The sequence below is a fragment of the Carassius carassius genome, chromosome 1 (assembly GCF_963082965.1).
Source record: "Carassius carassius chromosome 1, fCarCar2.1, whole genome shotgun sequence".
Lineage (NCBI taxonomy): Eukaryota > Metazoa > Chordata > Actinopteri > Cypriniformes > Cyprinidae > Carassius > Carassius carassius.
The window spans coordinates 1,912,050-1,935,973 of NC_081755.1; the positions used below are offsets into that span (position 1 = coordinate 1,912,050).

The 23,924-nt window shown below is 39.8% G+C and overlaps 2 protein-coding genes across 2 annotated transcripts; both read right to left on the reverse strand.

The window, feature by feature from the left end:
- Positions 1–213: 213 nt before the first annotated feature.
- Positions 214–18,085, reverse strand: LOC132139368 (gastrula zinc finger protein XlCGF8.2DB-like). The gene is made up of 3 exons (XM_059547761.1): positions 17,993–18,085; positions 7,489–7,623; positions 214–1,633 (listed from the first exon to the last, which is right to left on the reverse strand). Exons 2-3 carry the CDS (start codon positions 7,571–7,573, stop codon positions 633–635), a joined length of 1,086 nt encoding a protein of 361 aa, XP_059403744.1. The 5' UTR covers positions 7,574–7,623; positions 17,993–18,085; the 3' UTR covers positions 214–632.
- Positions 18,086–22,589: 4,504 nt separating this feature from the next.
- On the reverse strand, positions 22,590–23,629 carry LOC132139490 (uncharacterized). Its single transcript, XM_059547875.1, has 3 exons — positions 23,558–23,629; positions 23,359–23,478; positions 22,590–23,263 (listed from the first exon to the last, which is right to left on the reverse strand). The coding sequence occupies exons 1-3, from the start codon at positions 23,607–23,609 to the stop codon at positions 22,719–22,721; spliced, it is 717 nt and encodes a 238-aa protein (XP_059403858.1). The 5' UTR covers positions 23,610–23,629; the 3' UTR covers positions 22,590–22,718.
- Positions 23,630–23,924: the final 295 nt, after the last annotated feature.

The window sequence follows — 23,924 nt, forward strand, 5'->3', positions numbered from 1 at the left end:
CCTTATGAAAAATAACCATGGTTTTATAATAGTAAAACTGTAGTAACTCATGTTTTTGGCGTGTTAACTAACATTTGTATAACCACAGATTTATTACAAATACCATGGTTAAACTATAGCAAAACCATGGTTATTTTGGTTACCATGGTTAAACTATAGCAAAACCATGGTTATTTTGGTTACCATGGTTTAACTATAGTAACCATGTTTTTTTGGTTTTATTTGTAGTAAAACCATGGTTGATTTTAGTAAGGGTAATTTCAAACATATACATATTTTCTTATGCTCTCTTAAAATGCAGGGCTATTTAAAACTTTCTCCACAAAACACAAAAATGTATCTATCAGGTGTAATGTCAAATGTATTACATTGATCAAAGTTAACAGGCCTTTCTCCAGAGTGAATATGCTGGGGATTTTTTAAATTGCTTCTTTTGGTAAACCTCGTCAAAGTCACACTTTATTTCCAGAATGATCTTGAAAGTTCTCTCTCCAGTCTGAACTCCTCTGTGAATCTTCAGGTTTCCTCTGACTGAGAAACACTTTGCAATGATGGCATAATAGTTCTCTCCTAAGTGAAATCTCATGTGGGTTTCTTCATGATTCCACACACATTTCAAGTGAATCTTAAGATTAATTGTGAGAAGCTCTTCCCACAGGCTCCTCTCGGGTGTGTTGTTTTTTAATGTGAGCATTTAGACTACGTTTACTCCTGAAACTCTTTTCACACTGAGCACATTTACAGCATTCCTCTGCCGAATGAGTCTTCATGTGGCAACTAAGTTTTGCCTTACGTATGAAACACCTTCCACACTGATCACATTTGAAGGGTTTCTTTCCAGTGTGAATCATCTTGTGACACTTAAGGCTAAATTCTGTTGTGAGGGTCTTTCCACAACGATCACATGTGAACAGCTTTGGTCCAGTGTGAACTCTCATGTGGTAATAACGGGAGCATGCATGTGTGAAACCCTTCCCACAATACTTGCAAGAGTAAGGCTTCTCTTGAGTGTGAACTCTCATGTGGACTTTAAGCTTTTGTTTTCCAGGGAAACTCTTTCCACACTGCTCACATGTATAAGGCTTCTCTCCAGTGTGAATGCTCATGTGGGTATGAAGGGTGCTTTTCTGTGTATAACTCTTTCCACACTGCTGACAGGTGAAAGGCTTCTCTCCCGAGTGAGTTGTCATGTGACTTTGAAGGTATGATTTTTGAGTGAAACTGTTTCCACACTGTTGGCAGGTGTAAGGCTTCTCTCCCGAGTGAGTTCTCATGTGATATATAAGGGATGCATTTTGAGTGAAACTTTTTCCACACTGTTGGCATGTGTAAGGCTTCTCTCCTGTGTGAGTTCTCATGTGATTTTTGAGGGATCCTTGTTGAGCGAAGTTTTTTCCACACTGTTGACAGGTGAATGGTCTCTCTCCAGTGTGAATTCTCATGTGCGTTTGTAGATTTTGTTTTTCTTTGAAACTCCTTCCACAGTGATGGCAGGTGAAATGGCTGTTAGATTTGGTTTTCTGAGCTCTTTTTCGTATTGAAGCCATTTTAGTCTTTGTAGTTTTTTCACCAATTAGTAAATCATGGAGATTCTCATACTGATCTGTCTGTTCCATTGCATTCAGATCTTGGCCTAAAGCAAAAAACAGATAAACACAAGTTAACCACAGTTTAAAGCCACAAAGCAAAAAATGTGAAAAGCAACATAAAAGCATTTAAAACCGGGTCACACCAAGCCGGGGGTAGAGAAGAACTAGCGGCGACGAAAGCTGGCGGTGTTGTCTCCTTACGTAGCCAGCGACAGGACAAAAAAGCTATAAATGAACAAACCGCTTGGACTACAACCAACTGCAAACTAACACGTGTTCTGCATGAGAGGATTTAGCTGTCTATATCAGCAGTTATCAATAATATATATTCATCATTCAAAAGGAGAAACTGAAACAAGGATATACAAGATTGTAACATCTGCTTAGGATCATCAGCCAGGTTTCCATCCAAAGTTGACTCAGAACAGTTTCCCCAAGGCTGCGGGGTCCATTCACAATTCCCCCGAGTTGGCGGTGTCCACTCATAGTTCCCCCGAGGCGACGGCGGCATCCATTCACAATTCCCCCAAGTTGGCGGTGTCCACTCATAGTTCCCCCGAGGCGGCGGCGACGTCCATTCACAGTACCCCCAAGTTGGCGGTGTCCGCTCACAATTCCCCCGAGGCGGCGTGTCCGCTCATAGTTCCCCCGAGGCAGTCCATTTACAATTCCCCCGAGTTGGCGTGTCCACTCATAGTTCCCCCGAGGCGGTGGCGGCGTCTATTCACAATCCCCCCGAGGCGGCGTCCATTCACAATTCCCCCGAGTTGGCGGTGTCCGCTCATAGTTCCCCCGAGTTGTCGGTGTCCGCTCACAGTTCCCCCGAGGCGACGGCGGCGTCCAATTAACAATTCCCCCGTGTTGGCAGTGTCCGCTCATAGTTCCCCCGAGGCGGCAACGACATCCAATTAACAATTCCCCCGAGTTGGCGGTGTCTGCTCATAGTTCCCCCGAGGCGGCGACGATGTCCATTCACAATCCCCCCGAGGCGGCGTCCATTCACAATTCCCCCGGGTTGGCGGTGTCCGCTCATAGTTCCCCCGAGGCGGCAACGACATCCAATTAACAATTCCCCCGAGTTGGCGGTGTCCGCTCATAGTTCCCCCGAGTTGGCGGTGTCCGCTCATAGTTCCCCCGAGGCGGCAACGACATCCAATTAACAATTCCCCCGAGTTGGCAGTGTCCGCTCATAGTTCCCCCGAGTTGGCGGTGTCCGCTCATAGTTCCCCCGAGGCGGCGACGACGTCCATTCACAATCCCCCCGAGGCGGCGTCCATTCACAATTCCCCCGAGTTGACAGTGTCCGCTCATAATTCCCCCGAGGGAGTGGCGGTGTCCATTCACAATTCCCCGAGGCAGTGGCGGCGTCCATTCACAATTCCCCCGAGTTGGCGGTGTCCACTCATAGTTCCCCCAAGGCGGCGGCGACGTCCATTCACAATTCCCCCCAGGTTGGCTGTGTCCGCTCACAGTTCCCCCTGATTTCTTGTCAGATAATGTTTCTTAACTGTGATTACAATACGAGACATGATTTCACTGTTCATCACTATGATTTCTTGTCAGATGTTTCTTAACTGTGATTACAATACGAAACATGAATTCACCATTCATCACTATGATTTCTTGACAGATAATGTTTCTGAACTGTGATTACAATACAAAACATGAATTCACCGTTCATCACTATGATGATATCTTGTCAGATGTTTCTGAACTGTGATTACAATACCAGACATGAATTCACCGTTCATCACTGATGATTTCTTGTCAGAAAATGTTTCTGAACTGTGGTTACATTATGAAACATGAATTCACCGTTCATCACTAATCTGATTTCTTGTCAGATATAGTTTCTGAACTGTAATCACAATACTAGACATGAATTCACCATTCATCACTATGATGATTTCGTCAGATATTGTTTCTGAACTGTAATTACAATATGACACATGAGCTCACTGTTCATCACTATGATGATTTCTTGTTGCCAGACATTTTTTCAAGCACTAAAAAAAAGGTGGCTGTAGAAGTTACATGGTCAGGTGGTATAACTGGTCGCAGTTGGCGTAACCAGTATTTTCATAGAAATATAATTCTATACAGGAAAATGAATGTGGAATAAAATGTAATCATCTATTTTAACAGAAGATGGTTTTTTAAAAAAATTCATAATTTGGTCAAAGATAATTTAGAAAAGTGTGTTTCTATGCACCAACAAATATTGCAAAAACACATTAAAATTTACATTTAGACATAACTATAAAAAAAAAAATCATGTGACATTTACAAAATAAGGATTTAATTCTATGAGTTAGCTTGCATTCCATCTAGGTGGATAAAATATTAATATTTCTCATTCTTTGCCAGTTACACCATCTGACATTTTCATGCACATGCAGTCTTCACTTTTGTACAAACAAAAGTACATATGTAATTTTTAATTACATAAAATCAACAAACACAGTGTACATTATAAAATTTCTGATGCATGCTTTTAAAATAAACCCCTTTTTGTCACTGACCCTTAAACCGTTTTATTCTAAAATAATATATAGTTTTACAGGGAGAGGTTTCATAGACTTGAAAAAGTTAGTTTTCCTGAGTTAGCATTTCTATATATTGAAAACGGAATTATATCGTATTAACCAAAATTAAGAAATATATATTGTTATATGAATTTTAGCCATTTCATCCAGCCCCAAGTGAATGCTTTTGAGAATTAAAAAAAAAAAAAAAACATTTATCACATGGTTTGCCTTAGGCAAAGTAAATGTTTTGTTAGATGCGATCTCATAATTAGAAATTATTATTTTTTTGTTATCTACAGTTCAGTAGGTATATGGTTTATTGTTACTCAAACTACTTGTTTTGATTAGGCTACTTCTATCGCTTCTCGAATTCTGTTATTTCACCTGATTAACGTTTACATGGACAACACTATTCGACAATACTTAAAATTTGATATTCTGTGCGCAGTTGGATGGTTGGAACTCAGATGGTCTAATTCTTCTGTTAGAAAGAACTGCAGCTACTCCACAGTGAACATGACCAATCTCAATGTTTATTGGTTAGTGTGAATATGCACAAAGTTTCTGTCAGAGAACACTAGAAGATGATTAATATACATGTTATAATATGAAATGAAAAATGACAGATGGAAAAATAAAACTACATATGCTATAGGAACTCTATATAGAACTATGTAACTGTCTGAGGCAATAGTAAACAAACTAAACAAGAGCTTATTTCCACATAGAGCATTAAATGCAGCTTTATTAAACAGACCGGGGATGCTACTTGTTATGGCCTTAGCCTTCTGAGTGTTGTATCTGTATTTTGTGTGTATTTGTCTGTGATCTGATTAGTCTTTTCTCTTCTGAGTGTTAGGCTCTTACCCTGCACACCTGTGTCCTATTGCTCTGATGGCTCCTGCTAGAGTATACAGTCATAGCCAAAAGTTTTGAGAATTACATAAATATTAGTTTTCAAAAAGTTTGCTGCTAAACTGCTTTTAGATCTTTGTTTCAGTTGTTTCTGTGATGTACTGAAATATAATTACAAGCACTTCATACGTTTCAAAGGCTTTTATCGACAATTACATGACATTTATGCAAAGAGTCAGTATTTGCAGTGTTGGCCCTTCTTTTTCAGGACCTCTGCAATTCGACTGGGCATGGTCTCAATCAACTTCTGGGCCAAATCCTGTCTGATAGCAACCCATTCTTTCATAATCACTTCTTGGAGTTTGTCAGAATTAGTGGGTTTTTGTTTGTCCAGCCGCCTCTTGAGGATTGACCACAAGTTCTCAATGGGATTAAGATCTGGGGAGTTTCCAGGCCATGGACCCAAAATTTCAACATTCTGGTCCCCGAGCCACTTAGTTATCACTTTTGCCTTATGGCACGGTGCTCCATCGTGCTGGAAAATGCATTGTTCTTCACCAAACTGTTGTTGGATTGTTGGAAGAAGTTGCTGTTGGAGGGTGTTTTGGTACCATTCTTTATTCATGGCTGTGTTTTTGGGCAGAATTGTGAGTGAGCCCACTCCCTTGGATGAGAAGCAACCCCAAACATGAATGGTGTCAGGATGCTTTACTGTTGGCATGACACAGGACTGATGGTAGCGCTGACCTTTTCTTCTCCGGACAAGCCTTTCTCCAGATGCCTCAAACAATCGGAAAGGGGCTTCATCTGAGAATATGACTTTGCCCCAGTCCTCAGCAGTCCATTCACTATACTTTCTGCAGAAGATCAATCTGTCCCTGATGTTTTTTTTGGAGAGAAGTGGCTTCTTTGCTGCCCTTCTTGACACCAGGCCATCTTCCAAAAGTCTTGGCCTCACTGTGCGTGCAGATGCGCTCACACCTGCCTGCTGCCATTCCTGAGCAAGCTCTGCACTGATGGCACTCCAATCCCGCAGCTGAATCCTCTTTAAGAGACGATCCTGGCGCTTGCTGGACTTTCTTGGACGCCCTGAAGCCTTCTTTACAAGAATTGAACCCCTTTCCTTGAAGTTCTTGATGATCCTATAAATTGTTGATTTAGGTGCAATCTTAGTAGCCACAAGATCCTTGCCTGTGAAGCCATTTTTATGCAACGCAATGATGGCTGCACGCGTTTCTTTGCAGGTTACCATGGTTAACAATGGAAGAACAATGATTTCAAGCATCACCCTCCTTTTAACATGTCAAGTCTGCCATTCTAACCCAATCAGCCTGACATAATGATCTCCAGCCTTGTGCTCGTCAACATTCTCACCTGAGTTAACAAGACGATTACTGAAATGATCTCAGCAGGTCCTTTAATGACAGCAATAAAATGCAGTGGAAAGGTTTTTTTGGGATTAAGTTAATTTTCATGGCAAAGAAGGACTATGCAATTCATCTGATCACTCTTCATAACATTCTGGAGTATATGCAAATTCCTATTATAAAAACTTAAGCAGCAACTTTTCCAATTTCCAATATTTATGTAATTCTCAAAACTTTTGGCCACGACTGTATAAGAGAAGTGTGAACCAGAATGAGACATGCAGCGGTGAATTCCATGCACATCATGATGTCCAGCCAGACTTTGAAGAAAGCTGTTCTATTTGATGTTCTTTTGGTTTGATCTATTTGTCAGTGTCTGTTAAGTATATTCCTTGACTTTGGTATAGTTTGAGTGTTACGGTTACATGTGGAGAGTAGAGATGAATGAGAGATGCGAGTTTGGCTAATCATTTATTAGTCCTATAATAAATGGTTAAATTTCTCTTGGCCTCACGTCTTCTTTTATGTTGTGGACCCCTTTCTCAACGAGCATCTTATAACAGGGGTTCGTAACATACTGCTTACAAGTGTTGTCAAATTACACAGTGCGCGCACACTGTTCTAGCACTCCTGTGATCTCATTGTATTAGTTATTAAAATGCTGATCAGAGACTGAATACATATTTACATTGACACACGACAAGCAACAATCCTATACAAATACATAAGCATCTTTGATTGCAAATAAACAAATGATTCACCGAATACATGAGGACTACAGCTACCTGATCTACCTACAGCAGAGGTAAAATAAACTGAATTACGCTATGACACACTGAAACACATCTACTGTGATAATAAATAAAATTACTTACGGAGTTATTAACGCACAGCAATACCACACCAAGGAAAAAACACACTTTAAAGGAATAAAGCCAGGGAAACTGTATCACTCTGCTATGCTGGATGCTGCCAAACTAAAAACTTTCTGCGCATGCACCAGACAAGTCTGGACAAGTTCGATTTGAGCATGCGTGTGGCAGGGAATTTTGTACAATAGGCCGTGTCTATATGTGTAATTCTGGAATGAACGTTGGATGGTGTGAACCGGCTAAAATGAGTGAGTTGAGCATCAAGAAAGAAACAAACCTATTTGTTCCTCCGTCTCTTCTTGTTTCAGACTGAACACTTCTTCAATTCTGATGTCTTCACTCTCCTCTTTAATAAACGCCATCTTTATATCAGTGTGTCACGAGGATCTCAGTCTCTTCAGCAGGACTTTCTCTGTTTAAGAGGAAGAGAACAATGAACAGAGAGCATAATAAACCCCAACTAAATCTCTCCGTCAGCTCCCTAGTTCAGTAGTCAGCACACTAGTTCAGTAGTCAGCACACTAGTTCAGTAGTCAGCTCCCTAGTTCAGTAGTCAGCACACTAGTTCAGTAGTCAGCACACTAGTTCAGAAGTCAGCACACTAGTTCAGTAGTCAGCACACTAGTTCAGTAGTCAGCACACTAGTTTAGAAGTCAGCTCCCTAGTTCAGAGTCAGCACACTAGTTCAGTAGTCAGCACACCAGTTCAGTAGTCAGCACACTAGTTCAGTATTAGGCCCAATCCCAATTCTACCCCTTAGCCCTTCCCCTTTCCCCTACCCCTCCGTTTCGTACGTTCACGTGAAGGAGTAGGGGTGTCTCGATTCTCTTTTGGTTGTAGGGGAAGGGGTAAGGGTAAGGGCCAGATAGCCTTTCAAACGAAGATTTTTCGGGACCACACTTAAGACGAATAGGTATGAATTATCTCGGAAACATGGCTGCTACAGCGAACAGAAAGACACATTAATGTAAGCTTTTTTGGCATAAAGATTTTAACGAAAAGTAATAATTCTTTGTTACATTCAATTGTGAGTTCATATTAATGGTCATGTTACTCAAAGAAATTTTTGCAAAGAATCGTTAATATTTGCTAACATCATATCATTACAGATTGCATGATAGTGCCACAGCATATGTCTGATCAGGGCGATAACTGTAGTCAGCTCACTAGTTCAGTAGTCAGCTCCCTAGTTCAGTAGTCAGCTCCCTTGTTCATTATTCAGCTCCCTAGTTCATTATTCAGCTCCCTAGTTCAGTAGTCAACACACTAGTTCAGTAGTCAGCTCCCTAGTTCAGTATCAGTGTGTCACGAGGATTTCAGTTGCTTCAGCAGGACTTTCTCTGTTTAAGATGATGAGAATAATGAACAGAGAGCAAAATAAACCCCAACTAAATCTCTCCGTCAGCTTCCTAGTTCCGCAGTCAGCTCCCTAATTCAGTAGTCAACACACTAGTTCAGTAGGCAGCTCCCTAGTTCAGTAAGCAGCACACCAGTTCAGTATCAGTGTGTCACGAGGATCTCAGTCTCTTCAGCAGGACAATTCTCTGTTTAAGATGGAGAACAATGAACAGAGCACAATAAACCCCAACTAAATCTCTCCGTCAGCTTCCTAGTTCAGTAGCCCACTAGTTCAGTAGTCAGCTCCCTAGTTCAGTATCAGTGTGTCACTGGGATTTCATTCGCTTCAGCAGAACTTTCTCTGTTTAAGATGAAGAGAACAATGAACAGAGAGCAAAATAAACCCAAACTAAATCTCTCCGTCGGCTCCCTAGTTCAGTAATCAGCACACTAGTTCAGTAGTCAGAACACTAGTTCAGTAGTCAGAACACTAGTTCAGTAGTCAGCTCCCTAGTTCAGCAGTCAGTACACGAGCTGCACGATTAATCGCTAAAAGATCGCGATCTTGATTCAGACACCCTCTCAATCTCATTTCTAAATGACAACGATTCCCTGAGTCTGTTTTAAACCTTTGACAAAGTCTTAACGGATCATTCAAATCCGTGTTCGCACTGCCGCTGACACAGAGAGAGCTCTTACCATGTTTGGTTAAGAAAAATCTTCAAAAACTGTCTTTTCAACTACACAGTAATATTTCTGTCTTACAGTCATTTACATTATCACAGAAATACTGGGATAAAGTTTATAGTTCAGATAAAAACAAGAAAAAATTCTATATTGTAGTGATCATAGAGCAAATCCTCTTTTGAAAGTATTGCGCTTCAAATAACGTTTGTGTCGATTGCATTGTTTCACCACTAGGTGGCGACTTAAAAAATGTATTTGTCAATGAATGAATTTCTCATTCAAGAGAATCGTTCAAAAACTCTGATTCATCCAGTAATGAAACAAGTGAAGTAGGTTTGAAAAAGTGAGTCGTCGAATCAGTGATTCAAACAACTTTTTCATCATTCTAATATAAACAATTGGGGTTTTAAATATATTACATATACACTACCAGACAAGATGTGTAATGTTTTTTAAAGAACTCTCTTCTGCTCACCAAACCTGCATTTATTTGATCCAAAGTACATCAAAAACAGTAAAATGTAGAAATATTTTTACAATTTAAAATAACAGCTTTTTACTTGAATGTATTTTAAACTCATTTATTCCTGTGATGCACAGCTGAATTTTTAGCATCATTACTCCAGTCTTCGGTGTCACATGATCCTTCAGAAATTATTTTAATATCCTGATTTGATGTTCAAAAAACATTTATTAATATTATTATTATTATTATTATGTTGAAGATATGCGACACTGAAGACTGGAGTAATGATGCTGAAAATACAACTTTGACCACAGAAATAAATGACATTTTAAAATATATTCCACTACTACTTTTGCTGTATTTTGGATGAAAAAAAATGTAGGCTCTGTGAGCAGAAGAGAATTCGTTTTAAAAAATAGACATCATACGGTTCAAAAACTTTGGGACTTGTAGTGTATATTAAAATGTTTAACGATTCAATTAGATTAATTAGACACTTTTAAATAGAGTGCAGCAATACTATTTTGTCACACATAATTTTATTTAGTTCAGAATCGTAGGAGATTCTCTATAGGAGACCAAAATAATCGTGATTCTCAATTTATCTAGAATCAGCACACTAGTTCAGTCAGTAGTCAGCACACTAGTTCAGTAGTCAGCACACTAGTTCAGTAGTCAGCACACTAGTTCGGTAGTCAGCTCACTAGTTCGGTAGTCAGCACACTAGTTCAGTCAGTAGTCAGCACACTAGTTCAGTAGTCAGCACACTACTTCAGTAGTCAGCACACTACTTCAGTAGTCAGCACACTACTTCAGTAGTCAGCACACTAGTTCAGTAGTCAGGATCTAGTTCAGGATCTCAGTCGCTTCAGCAGGAATTTTTCTGTTTAAGATGAAGAGAGAGCAAAATAAACCCCAACTAAATCTCTCCGTCAGCTCCCTAGTTCAGTAGTCAGCACACTAGTTCAGTAGGCAGCTCCCTAGTTTAGTATCAGTGCGTCACGAGGATCTCAGTCGCTTCAGCAGGAATTTTTCTGTTTAAGATGAAGTGAGAGCAAAATAAACCCCAACTAAATCTCTCCTTCAGCTCCCTTGTTCAGTAGTCAGCACACTAGTTCAGTAGTCAAAACTAGGGCTGCAACAAACAATTATTTTGAAAATTTAATGATTAATCAACTAATCATCGATTATTTCACTGATTAATCAGTAGAAATTTATTGATTATTCAGCTTCTGCAATTAGTTAAAATATAGAGTTATACATATTCTAATAAGTAAAAGTAATCACTTCAGCTTTTGAAAGTCATATGTAATTACAATAAATATACACAAATAAATATATTTGGCTAACAAAATGAGATGGCAGAGAAACTCTTTTAAGATCAATTACCTTAAATATATTTTTTGTTGGTCATATGGATAAGAAACACAATAAAGGTTAAGTGATAAGACATTTAATTTTCAGATAATCTAATATTCATAAAATTCCCTATAGGGCTATGATTATCCAAACAGTCCTGAGCTGAATCAAGCTTTGATCTTTTGCAAACCAAATTATACCTTTAATAAAAGGTGTTTTCCCCCCACTAATAAAAAGACTTCATCATTAACTAGATCCACACTGGAGAGCTGCTTTATAACAGAAAATCAAGTTGTAACTCTAACTGAAAGCAGCACTGACTCTGGTTTTTCATGTTTAATAATACCATAAAGCTGCTTGATTTAAGGCTATCTATAGTACTGAACTACAGAGCTTGTGCAAACATCCACATCTTTTTATCAGATCAACCACTGGCACCTAATTTTAAAGAAAACTATGCAGTCCAGCAGTGCTGTCGCAACCAGCAACACTACACCTACGTACCATCCTGACCACTGTACTAAATACAGATAAATCTAGGCTAACTTGAAGCTATCCTAACTGATGCAATACTATGCTACTAACTAACTATGCTTCTAACAATACTAATGTTACACTAACAACTATGCTAATTAACTACATAGGCTAAACAAAATAATCTAAATAACTATATAAATACTATGCTAAATAGATGCTATAATACTCTATCCTGGTCATTTTCAATACTTGCAATTCCAACTCCTGACTCACTACAGTGATTTTGATGGAACAAGATGGTTTTATACTGTCAAGGGTGTGGTGAGCTGGAAACTGCTTACGTTGCCTGCCACCACAAACATCCAATAGGAAAAATCATCTGCAGTAGCCACCGTTCAACCGGAAGAGGGCAGCACTCACACGTTTTTACACCATATATTGTAGAATTAAAACACTTTATACTAAAATGTCAAAAAAGTTGCTCAAATCAATGAACATCACTAATAAAGCCCCATTCTTACAGATCATTAACTAAAAAAGTTGGTTTAGGGTTTAGTTACTCTTTAAATAAAATAAAAAATCGATAATCCAGATAGTCCTGTTTACGACTCACTGTTAATACATTTGTGATTGAATCTCCATTTGTTTTTTTTTATTCGAATATAATATATATTTGAATACATTGCATGATAATCGATACCTGTTCGAATTAGATTTTTCTCAAAAGTGGCAGCCCTAGTCAGCGCACTAGTTCAGTAGTCAGCGCACTAGTTCTTTAGTCAGTGCACTAGTTCAGTAGTCAGCGCACTAGTTCAGTAGTCAGCGCACTAGTTCAGTAGTCAGCGCACTAGTTCAGTAGTCAGCGCACTAGTTCAGTAGTCAGCGCACTAGTAAGGTGGTCAGCACACTAGCTAAGTAGCCAGCGCACTAGTTCAGTAGTTAGCGCACTAGTAAGGTGGTCAGCACACTAGCTAAGTAGTCAGCGCACTAGTTCAGTAGTCATCGCACTAGTAAGAGAGTCAGCCCACTAGGCTTCCAGTCCCACTAGGCTTCTGGCTTCCTGTTACATTTAGGATTGATTTTAAAGTACTTTTACTCGTATATAAGTCACTAAATGACCTAGGACCGGAATATATTGCAGATATGCTCACTGAATATAAACCTAACAGAGCACTCAGATCATTAGGATCGAGTCAGTTAGAAATACCAAGTGTCCACACAAAACAAGAGGAGACCGCCTTTAGTTACTATGCCACCCGCAGTTATAATCAACATCCAGAAGAGATCAGATGTGCTAAAACACATTTAAATCTAGACTCAGAACTAGTCCGTTTAGCTGTGCATTTATTGAATGAGCACTGTGCAATGTCCGAACTGATTGCACTATATTTTCAGTTTTTTTATTTTTTTATGTAAAATCTTTTTCTAACTGTTTTTAAATTCATTTTAAGTAAATGTTTTAATCATTTTAAAAGTTTTAAAATTGCTTGTTTTATTTTTGTTATTATTTTTCTTCATGATTATTTTACTTTCTTTTATGTAAAGCACTTTGAATTACCATTGTGTACGAAATGTGCAATAGAAATAAACTTGCCTTGCCTAGTTCAGTAGTCAGCACACTAGTTCACTAGTCAGCGCACTAGTAAGGTAGTCAGCACACTAGTTCAGTAGTCAGCGCACTAGTTCACTAGTCAGCGCACTAGTAAGGTAGTCAGCACACTAGTTCAGTAGTCAGCACACTAGTTCAGTAGTCAGCGCACTAGTAAGGTAGTCAGCGCACTAGTAAGGTAGTCAGCACACTAGTTCACTAGTCAGCGCACTAGTTCACTAGTCAGCACACTAGTAAGGTAGTCAGCACACTAGTTCAGCAGTCAGCACACTAGTTCAGTCAGCACACTAGTAAGGTAGTCAGCACACTAGTTCACTAGTCAACAACTAGTAAGGTAGTCAGCGCACTATTAAAGTAGTCAGCACACTAGTTCAGCAGTCAGTACACTAGTTCAGTCAGTAGTCAGCACACTAGTAAGGGAGTCAGCGCACTAGTAAGGTAGTCAGGACACTAGTAAGGTAGTCAGCGCACTAGTTCACTAGTCAGCGCACTAGTAAGGTAGTCAGCACACTAGTTCAGTCAGTAGTCAGCACACTAGTAAGGTAGTCAGCACACTAGTTCACTAGTCAGCGCACTAGTAAGGTAGTCAGCACACTAGTAAGGTAGTCAGCACACTAGTTCACTAGTCAGGGCACTAGTAAGGTAGTCAGCACACTAGTTCACTAGTCAGCGCACTAGTAAGGTAGTCAGCACACTAGTTCAGTAGTCAGCACACTAGTTCAGTAGTCAGCACACTAGTAAGGTAGTCAGCACACTAGTTCACTAGTCAGCACACTAGTTCAGCAGTCAGCACACTAGTTCAGCAGTCAGCACACTAGTTCAGCAGTCAGCACACTAGTTCAGTCAGCACACTAGTAAGGTAGTCAGCACACTAGTTCACTAGTCAACAACTAGTAAGGTAGTCAGCGCACTATTAAAGTAGTCAGCACACTAGTTCAGCAGTCAGTACACTAGTTCAGTCAGTAGTCAGCACACTAGTAAGGGAGTCAGCACACTAGTAAGGGAGTCAGCGCACTAGTAAGGTAGTCAGGACACTAGTAAGGTAGTCAGCGCACTAGTTCACTAGTCAGCGCACTAGTAAGGTAGTCAGCACACTAGTTCAGTCAGTAGTCAGCACACTAGTAAGGTAGTCAGCACACTAGTTCACTAGTCAGCGCACTAGTAAGGTAGTCAGCACACTAGTTCACTAGTCAGGGCACTAGTAAGGTAGTCAGCACACTAGTTCAGTAGTCAGCACACTAGTACAGTCAGTAGTCAGCACACTAGTAAGGTACTCGGCACACTAGTTCACTAGTCAGCGCACTAGTAAGGTAGTCAGTACACTAGTTCAGTCAGTAGTCAGCGCACTAGTAAGGTAGTCAGCACACTAGTTCACTAGTCAGCGCACTAGTAAGGTAGTCAGGACACTAGTAAGGTAGTCAGCGCACTAGTTCAGTAGTCAGCGCACTAGTAAGGTAGTCAGGACACTAGTAAGGTAGTCAGCGCACTAGTTCAGTAGTCAGCGCACTAGTAAGGTATTCAGCACACTAGTTCAGCAGTCAGTACACTAGTTCAGTCAGTAGTCAGCACACTAGTAAGGTACTCGGCACACTAGTTCACTAGTCAGCGCACTAGTAAGGTAGTCAGTACACTAGTTCAGTCAGTAGTCAGCGCACTAGTAAGGTAGTCAGCGCACTAGTAAGGTAGTCAGGACACTAGTCAGCGCACTAGTAAGGTAGTCAGTACACTAGTTCAGTCAGTAGTCAGCGCACTAGTAAGGTAGTCAGCGCACTAGTAAGGTAGTCAGGACACTAGTAAGGTAGTCAGCGCACTAGTTCAGTAGTCAGCGCACTAGTAAGGTAGTCAGGACACTAGTAAGGTAGTCAGCGCACTAGTTCAGTAGTCAGCGCACTAGTAAGGTATTCAGCACACTAGTTCAGCAGTCAGTACACTAGTTCAGTCAGTAGTCAGCACACTAGTAAGGTAGTCAGCACACTAGTTCACTAGTCAGCGCATTAGTAAGGTAGTCAGCACACTAGTTTACTAGTCAGCGCACTAGTAAGGTAGTCAGCACACTAGTTCACTAGTCAGCGCACTAGTAAGGTAGTCAGCACACTAGTTCACTAGTCAGCGCACTAGTAAGGTAGTCAGCACACTAGTTCAGTAGTCAGCACACTAGTTCAGTAGTCATCGCACTAGTAAGGTAGTCAGCACATCAGTTCAGCAGTCAGTACACTAGTTCAGCAGTCAGCGCACTAGTAAGGGAGTCAGCGCACTAGTAAGGTAGTCAGCACACTAGTTCAGTAGTCAGCGCACTAGTAAGGGAGTCAGCGCACTAGTTCAGCAGTCAGTACACTAGTTCAGTCAGTAGTCAGCACACTAGTAAGGGAGTCAGCGCACTAGTAAGGTAGTCAGGACACTAGTTCAGTAGTCAGCACACTAGTTCAGTAGTCAGCGCACTAGTAAGGTAGTCAGCACACTAGTTCACTAGTCAGCGCACTAGTTCACTAGTCAGCACACTAGTAAGGTAGTCAGCACACTAGTAAGGTAGTCAGCACACTAGTTCAGCAGTCAGCACACTAGTTCAGTCAGCACACTAGTAAGGTAGTCAGCACACTAGTTCACTAGTCAACAACTAGTAAGGTAGTCAGCGCACTATTAAAGTAGTCAGCACACTAGTTCAGCAGTCAGTACACTAGTTCAGTCAGTAGTCAGCACACTAGTAAGGGAGTCAGCGCACTAGTAAGGGAGTCAGCGCACTAGTTCAGCAGTCAGTACACTAGTTCAGTCAGTAATCAGCACACTAGTAAGGTAGTCAGCGCACTAGTAAGGTAGTCAGCACACTAGTTCAGTAGTCAGCGCACTAGTTCAGTAGTCAGCGCACTAGTAAGGTAGTCAGCACACTAGTTCACTAGTCAGCGCACTAGTTCACTAGTCAGCACACTAGTAAGGTAGTCAGCACACTAGTAAGGTAGTCAGCACACTAGTTCAGCAGTCAGCACACTAGTTCAGTCAGCACACTAGTAAGGTAGTCAGCACACTAGTTCACTAGTCAACAACTAGTAAGGTAGTCAGCGCACTATTAAAGTAGTCAGCACACTAGTTCAGCAGTCAGTACACTAGTTCAGTCAGTAGTCAGCACACTAGTAAGGGAGTCAGCGCACTAGTAAGGTAGTCAGGACACTAGTAAGGTAGTCAGCGCACTAGTTCACTAGTCAGCGCACTAGTAAGGTAGTCAGCACACTAGTTCAGTCAGTAGTCAGCACACTAGTAAGGTAGTCAGCGCACTAGTAAGGTAGTCAGCACACTAGTTCAGTAGTCAGCGCACTAGTAAGGTAGTCAGCACACTAGTTCACTAGTCAGGGCACTAGTAAGGTAGTCAGCACACTAGTTCAGTAGTCAGCACACTAGTTCAGTCAGTAGTCAGCACACTAGTTCAGTCAGTAGTCAGCACACTAGTAAGGTACTCAGCACACTAGTTCACTAGTCAGCGCACTAGTAAGGTAGTCAGCACACTAGTTCACTAGTCAGCGCACTAGTAAGGTAGTCAGCGCACTATTAAGGTAGTCAGGATACTAGTAAGGTAGTCAGCGCACTAGTTCAGTAGTCAGCGCACTAGTAAGGTAGTCAGGACACTAGTAAGGTAGTCAGCGCACTAGTTCAGTAGTCAGTGCACTAGTAAGGTATTCAGCACACTAGTTCAGCAGTCAGTACACTAGTTCAGTCAGTAGCCAGCACACTAGTAAGGTAGTCAGCACACTAGTTCACTAGTCAGCGCACTAGTAAGGCAGTCAGCACACTAGTTCACTAGTCAGCGCACTAGTAAGGTAGTCAGCACACTAGTTCACTAGTCAGCGCACTAGTAAGGTAGTCAGCACACTAGTTCAGTAGTCAGCGCACTAGTAAGGTAGTCAGCACACTAGTTCAGTAGTCAGCGCACTAGTAAGGTAGTCAGCACATCAGTTCAGCAGTCAGCACACTAGTTCAGCAGTCAGCGCACTAGTAAGGGAGTCAGCACACTAGTAAGGTAGTCAGCACACTAGTTCAGTAGTCAGCGCACTAGTAAGGGAGTCAGCGCACTAGTAAGGGAGTCAGCGCACTAGTAAGGGAGTCAGCACACTAGTTCAGTAGTCAGCGCACTAGTAAGGGAGTCAGCACACTAGTTCAGTAGTCAGCGCACTAGTAAGGGAGTCAGCGCACTAGTAAGGGAGTCAGCGCACTAGTAAGGGAGTCAGCGCACTAGTAAGGGAGTCAGCGCACTAGTAAGGGGGTCAGCGCACTAGTAAGGTAGTCAGCACACTAGTTCAGTAGTCAGCGCACTAGTAAGGTAGTCAGCACACTAGTTCAGTAGTCAGTGCACTAGTAAGGGAGTCAGAGTTAAATCACCTGAATAGACAAAAACACTCAAAACTAGTGCTGCAAATTCATTAAAGGCACAAGTTATACAGAAAGTTCATGAATCGGAGTTTGTAGATTATATACACTAAATTACACTAACATGAGAACATTTTCATCTGGTTTGTAACAGTTGTCTTTGTTTGTTGTTCTCACTGAATCATTTGAGAAGCAACTGATTCAACCAAATCTCAAAATGCTCCGTTTCTCCGTCACTACTAAGAAGTGACCGGTTTTGTGTTTATGATGAACTGATTCAGACACAGCGAGAGAAACGAGACACTCTTTTCATGTACGTGAGCGTTTACACACACAATATAACGACTATCAATGTTAGATAAAGCTTTACAATGTTACATTCAATAGCAAAATCATTAATCTCGCATCGCTTAAAAACTATATAATTGACTGAACGCTTTCTATCAGTTAAAATACTTTAAATACTTCAGTTTAAATACTTAAAACACAGACCTTTCTTGAGCCGATTCACAACAGACACGGGAAATCGCAGTCTTATGACGTCACGCCGCCAGAGCAAAATTAAAGTCCTCTCTGTCTTTCAATGAAACGTAACAATTTCACTGCCCTTCTCAAAACTGCAATGCCAGCTTTTACACAGAGCCAGTTTACAGAGAAACCCTGAAGCTTTTCTAACTGTATGATCAAACACATTTTTAAGATGAAATGTGAATGTAATCGTAAAGTTATGTATTACTGTATTGATTGACCTGATTAAGACGACCTGCTTTTTCCAAGATGTACCTTTTGGAAAAGGCTTTCTGTGTTTTATTAAGAAGAACATTTTTTTCTTAAATTATTTTCCAATTGCATTTTTTTTTCTATTTTAATTTTTGTTTTGAATGTATGGTAATTACTGCTAAAATGCACCAACAAACACATTTAAAATATACACTTTTTGATATACAGGTGGTGGTCATATAATTAGAATATCATCAAAAAGTTTATTTATTTCACTAATTCCATTCAAAAAGTGAAACTTGTATATTATATTCATTTATTACAGACTGATATATTTCAAATGTTTTTTTTTTCTTTTAATTTTGATTATAACTGACAACTAACTTCAGCAATTTGTCTTTACCACATCTAGATGCCTAAATGCATTGAGTTGCTGCCATGTGATTGGCTGATTAGCAATTTGTGTTACCAAGCAATTGAACAGGTGTACCTAACAAAGTGGTCTGAGAGTGTATATTAGTATAACTGTACAGATATCTGATAGGAATAATCAGTAGTAATCATTCTAGTAACTGTACAAACCCGATTCCAAAAAAGTTGGGAAACTGTTCAAATAATAAAAACAATGCAATGATGTGGAAGTTTCCACAAAATTTATAATTTTAAGGGAAAAAATAAGTTGATTTTAAATTTCATAGCAACAACACATCTAAAAAAAGTTGCAAGGTCTTCCCTGAAAGAGACGACGTCTGGATGGGAGCATATGTTGTTCTAGAACTTGGATATACCTTTCAGCATTGATGGTGCCTTTCCAGATGTGTAAGCTGCCCATGCCACACGCACTCATGCAACCCCATACCATCAGAGATGCAGGCTTCTGAACTGAGCGATGATAACAACTTGGGTTGTCCTTGTCCTCTTTAGTCTGGATGACATGGCGTCCCAGTTTTCCAAAAAGAACTTCAAATTTTGATTCGTCTGACCACAGAACAGATTTGTGATTTCCATTACAGTGTCATTCCTGTATGTGATGCAGTGCCATCTAAGAGCCCGAAGATCACGGGCAGCCAGAGATTGTTCCAGGTTCTCTGAATCTTTGGATGATATTATGCACTGTCCATGATGGTAGCTTCAAACTCTTTGCAATTTTTCTCTGAGAAACTCCTTTCTGATATTGCTCCACTCGCCGCAGCATTGGGGGAATTGGTGATCCTCTGCCCATCTTGACTTCTGAGAGACACTGCCACTCTGAGGGGCTCTTTTTATACCCAATCATTTAACCAGTTGATCTAATAAGTAACAAAATGGTCCTCCAGCTGTTCCTTTTATGTACATTTAAATATTCCATACTCTTATTGCTACCTGTCCCAACTTTTTTGGAATGTGTAGCTCTCATGAAATCCAAAATGAGCCAATATTTGGCATGACACTTTAAAATGTCTCACTTTCAAAGTTTGATATGTTATCTATATTCTATTGTGAATAAAATATAAGTTTATGAGATTTGTAAATTATTCCATTCCTTCTTATTCACAATTTGTAGTGTCCCGACTTTTTTGGAATTGGGTTAGTTTCAAATAACTTTAACTTGTCTCACTCAGTGCACGCTCCCTAACTCATAAAGTGTGAACACACACCCGGAGCAGTGGGCAGCCATTTATGCTGTGGCACCCGGGGAGCAGTTGGGGGTTCGATGCCTTGCTCAAGGGCACCTAAGTCGTGGTATTGAAGGTGGAGAGAGAACTGTACATGCACTCCCCCCACCCACAATTCCTGCCGGCCCGGGACTCGAACTCACAACCTTTCGATTGCAAGTCCGACTCTCTAACCATTAGGCCACGACTTCTCCAAAAAAGTAACACGTAAAAGTATAAAGTAACACTTCACTGTCGTGAGAATTGTGACCTTAAAATGGTAATACGATATACAGAACAGTAATACGATAACCAGAATATAAACAAATGTGGGCCCACTCACACACAAACACCCTCACACGCCAACCTGATGCAGACCAGAGTCGCTGCTTGTGTGTGTGGGGCCTTTTAAACTGCAAATTGGCTTCTTCGCACTTCAGTGAGCAAAGTAAAACCGGTAGAATGTACCTGTGTTCTTTAACCCATTTAATCCCAAATTTTTCCCATAGATCACATATATGAATTTGTGTTGTATTTGTAAGTATATTAAACAATAAATGTCAATTATGTAAAAAAATATTTGAAAAGACCATGAAAAAATATGTTTTATCTCTGGTCACAATTGTGACCGATGGTAGAACACAGGGAGTCTAAGTCTATGGTGTATATAAATACATAAAAAACTCCAGAAATTCATTTAAAGACTGAATTAAATTGTTGAAGTGTTTTATTTGATTAACAAATAGGTAAACATTGTCTGGCTCACTTTCAAAAATAAACATTTTAATAAAATTATGACAAAACACATTACCGGAAATTGCTTAGAATTTAATCATTATAAATAACAAAATATTTAAAATTACAAAATGAAAAAACCGCACTCAATATGTATTGGCCTAGCATACTTTTCACAACCAAATTATGTGCAACCATCACCCCACATAGCAATTTTTTTCTGGCCCAGCTCCGGGCCACACAATCACTTTTCCCTCGGCCCAAGTACCGTAAAGAATGACGGCCCTGAAGTGGCCCAGAACTGGATTAAAGACAAGGGTCACACATGGGCCATAACTGGCCCGAATCTCAGCCAGTTAATCACCCTTAACTGGCCCTGAACTGGGCCAAAACATGTTTTATTATTGGTACCAATACTCAGCCATAAGTTAACCATATCAACACCACCCTTTAACCAGAAACCCCAAAGCTGAGCCATAACCCAGACTAATCTTACCCAAACCATGTGAACAAATGAGTCACAGAAAAATTATATATTTTGTTCAATTTAAATTTTATTTAACAATAATACCAGCCAAAAATATATATATATGTATTACACCTAGAATTGTGTAACAGTGTGAATGCTATTTTATTTTGTGCATTCGAAGTGTAACATGATTGCTTATGTGGCACTATTGATTGACTAACTGGCTTGTCAGAATTTGACAACAGTATTTTAACAAACAAGACCATTTTAGCAAAAACCTTAAAAATGTTTATATATGGAAACTGTGGTGTAAACAGTAACCAATGAACCGTTGAAGTACTGATAATGTAACGCATTCAAAGCATAACATCTTATTTTCAACAACAACAAAAAAATGCATAAAACAATGCTTAAACAGTTGCTTACTTATTGTATTGGTCAATTTAAACTTTATATTATGATACAGTTTTAAAATAACAGTTGTAGAAATTGAAGTACTGGGCATACAAAAAATGTTTTAGACTGTACAATTTTAAATTAATTCGATTTTTTTTAAAAAAGTGGTCATGCTCACAACAGACTTACCAAGAACAATGTTTCGTAACTGCAAGCTTTTAAAGCTGATCTTCCCATTAACACCACGCATATTTATATTCTTGGCTAAGGAGTTTGTGATTGTTGCTGTCATTATTCTCCAAACTCCATCTCTGGTGTCTGTCCCACCTTTCATTGCCAACATGCTTATCTGTGAATTAACATTTATTTTATTAATTGTTAAAATAAAATGCCAATTATCCACTAAAGGGATAGATCAACCAAAAATGTAAATTCTGCCATCATTTCCTCACCTCCACTTGTTCCATACCTGTATGAGTTTCTTTCTTCTGTTGAACACAGCAGAATTTGTTTTAAATGTTAACCAGACAGTAGATGGTAACCACTGGCTTCCATAATTGTTTTTTTTTGTTTTTTTACCAATGTTACCTTTGACTGTCTGGTTACCAAAATTCCTCAAAATGTCTTCTTTGTGTTCATCAAAAGAAACCAACTCATCCAAGCTTAAGTTTTAAATTTTCAGTTTTGTTTGAACTTCCTTTAAAAAACAACAACATACAAAAAAAAAAAAAAAAAAAAAGTATATATATATATATATGCCTTTAGTAAGCCTAAACAAAACATATATGTCTTGAATATAACTGACTTACCAAAAGCTTTTGAATGTCAGGAAATTTTCTCAATCGCTCCTCCCAAGTTTTGCAGATACTGAAGATCAGCTACTGGCAGTACGTTTGCTTCAAGGCCTATGTCTTCTTCACTGACAGATTTTAGACCCTGAACTGTCCTATAGATTATCTTCATTTGGTCCATCATGATTTCTTGATTTGTGAGAATGTTACAAAGGAGGGCTGAAACAAAAGCAAGAAACTGAAATAAACCCCCTAAGTCCATATGGTACACAATATGTAAAAGTAGTACACGATAGCATCACATTTCCCAATAAACAAATACTTACAAGTATCAAGGACAGCTTGGTGTCTTAATAGTCCTTGTGGCTGGTGATAAACAATCCCTCTCGGACGCCGATCAGGGGAAGTGCAGCTTCTTTGCAGTGGGTCAGGGGGAGAGTGACTTCTCTGAAAAGGGTCAGGGAGAGTATAATCTATCTCAAACAAGTCAGGAGAAATACAGCTTCTCTGAAGCAGGTCAGGGGAAGTGTTGCTTCTTTGTAACGGGTCAGCATTTGCATGGTTTCTTTGAAGCAGGTCAGGGGAAGTGTGGACTTTCTGAAACGGCTCAGCAGTTGTGTGGCTTCTCTGAAGCGGATCAGGGGAATTGTGGCCTCTCTGAACTGAGTCTGAAGTTTTGTGGCCACTTCGAAGTGGATCAGAGGTAGTCTGGACCTTCTCAAACGGCTCAGCAGTTGCACTATTTCTTGGTCGTGAATCAGGGGAAGCATGGCATCTCTGAAGCAGGTCAGGTGGAGTGCAATCATTGTCAGACAAGTTGGGAGAAGTACAGCTTGTGTGGAATCTCTGAAGCTGGTTAGAAGTGCGGCTTCTCTGAAGCGGGTCAGGGTTAATGCGGCTCCTCTCAGGTGGATCAGCAGTTGCATGGTTCCTTCGAGACTGGTCAGAATGTGTGTGGGTCCTCTTAGGTACATTAGAAGTGTGATGACTTTGGGAATTAGGAGGGATATTTGGTAAACTATGTGGGGGTTTGAAGAAAGAACAGAGCATTTTAGGCATTTTCACAAGTTAAATTAATCAATTACCTTACTCAAAATAACTTATACTGCTTACAATTTTGTTGGCTTAGATTTGGCAAACACAGACTTCTGAGTAGATCCAGTCTTCTGCATCCTTTGGGAGTCAGAAGAAAATGAGTGAAAGATCTTCGGAGCTCTAGGAAGTTCTTCTTTTCTGTTCAGAGAAAGAGAAAGAAGCTATATGTCATGTAAGAAATAAGTAGACAAAAAAAAGAAAATTAATGGAAACTTACCTTTTCTTTGCATTATATTTTGACTGATCAACACTGATTTCTTCATCCTCATCTTCTCCAGGAAAAAGTAGGTTCTTTGGCCTAAAGAATCACTTTGTTACTTACATATCTGCCACATTTTACAATACACTGACTAAATATAATCATAGATTACAAATAAAGACAACTTACATTCTTCTTCGTTTGGGTTTAATTGGGGAATCCTCCCTATCTGTTGCAAGGTCTGTGTGTTTCGACAGCTTCAGGTAGTTTTAATCTTGCCTCACTGTAACTGTCTACAAACGATTACAATAATTATATATATATATATATATATATATATATATATATATATATATATATATATATATATATATATATATATATA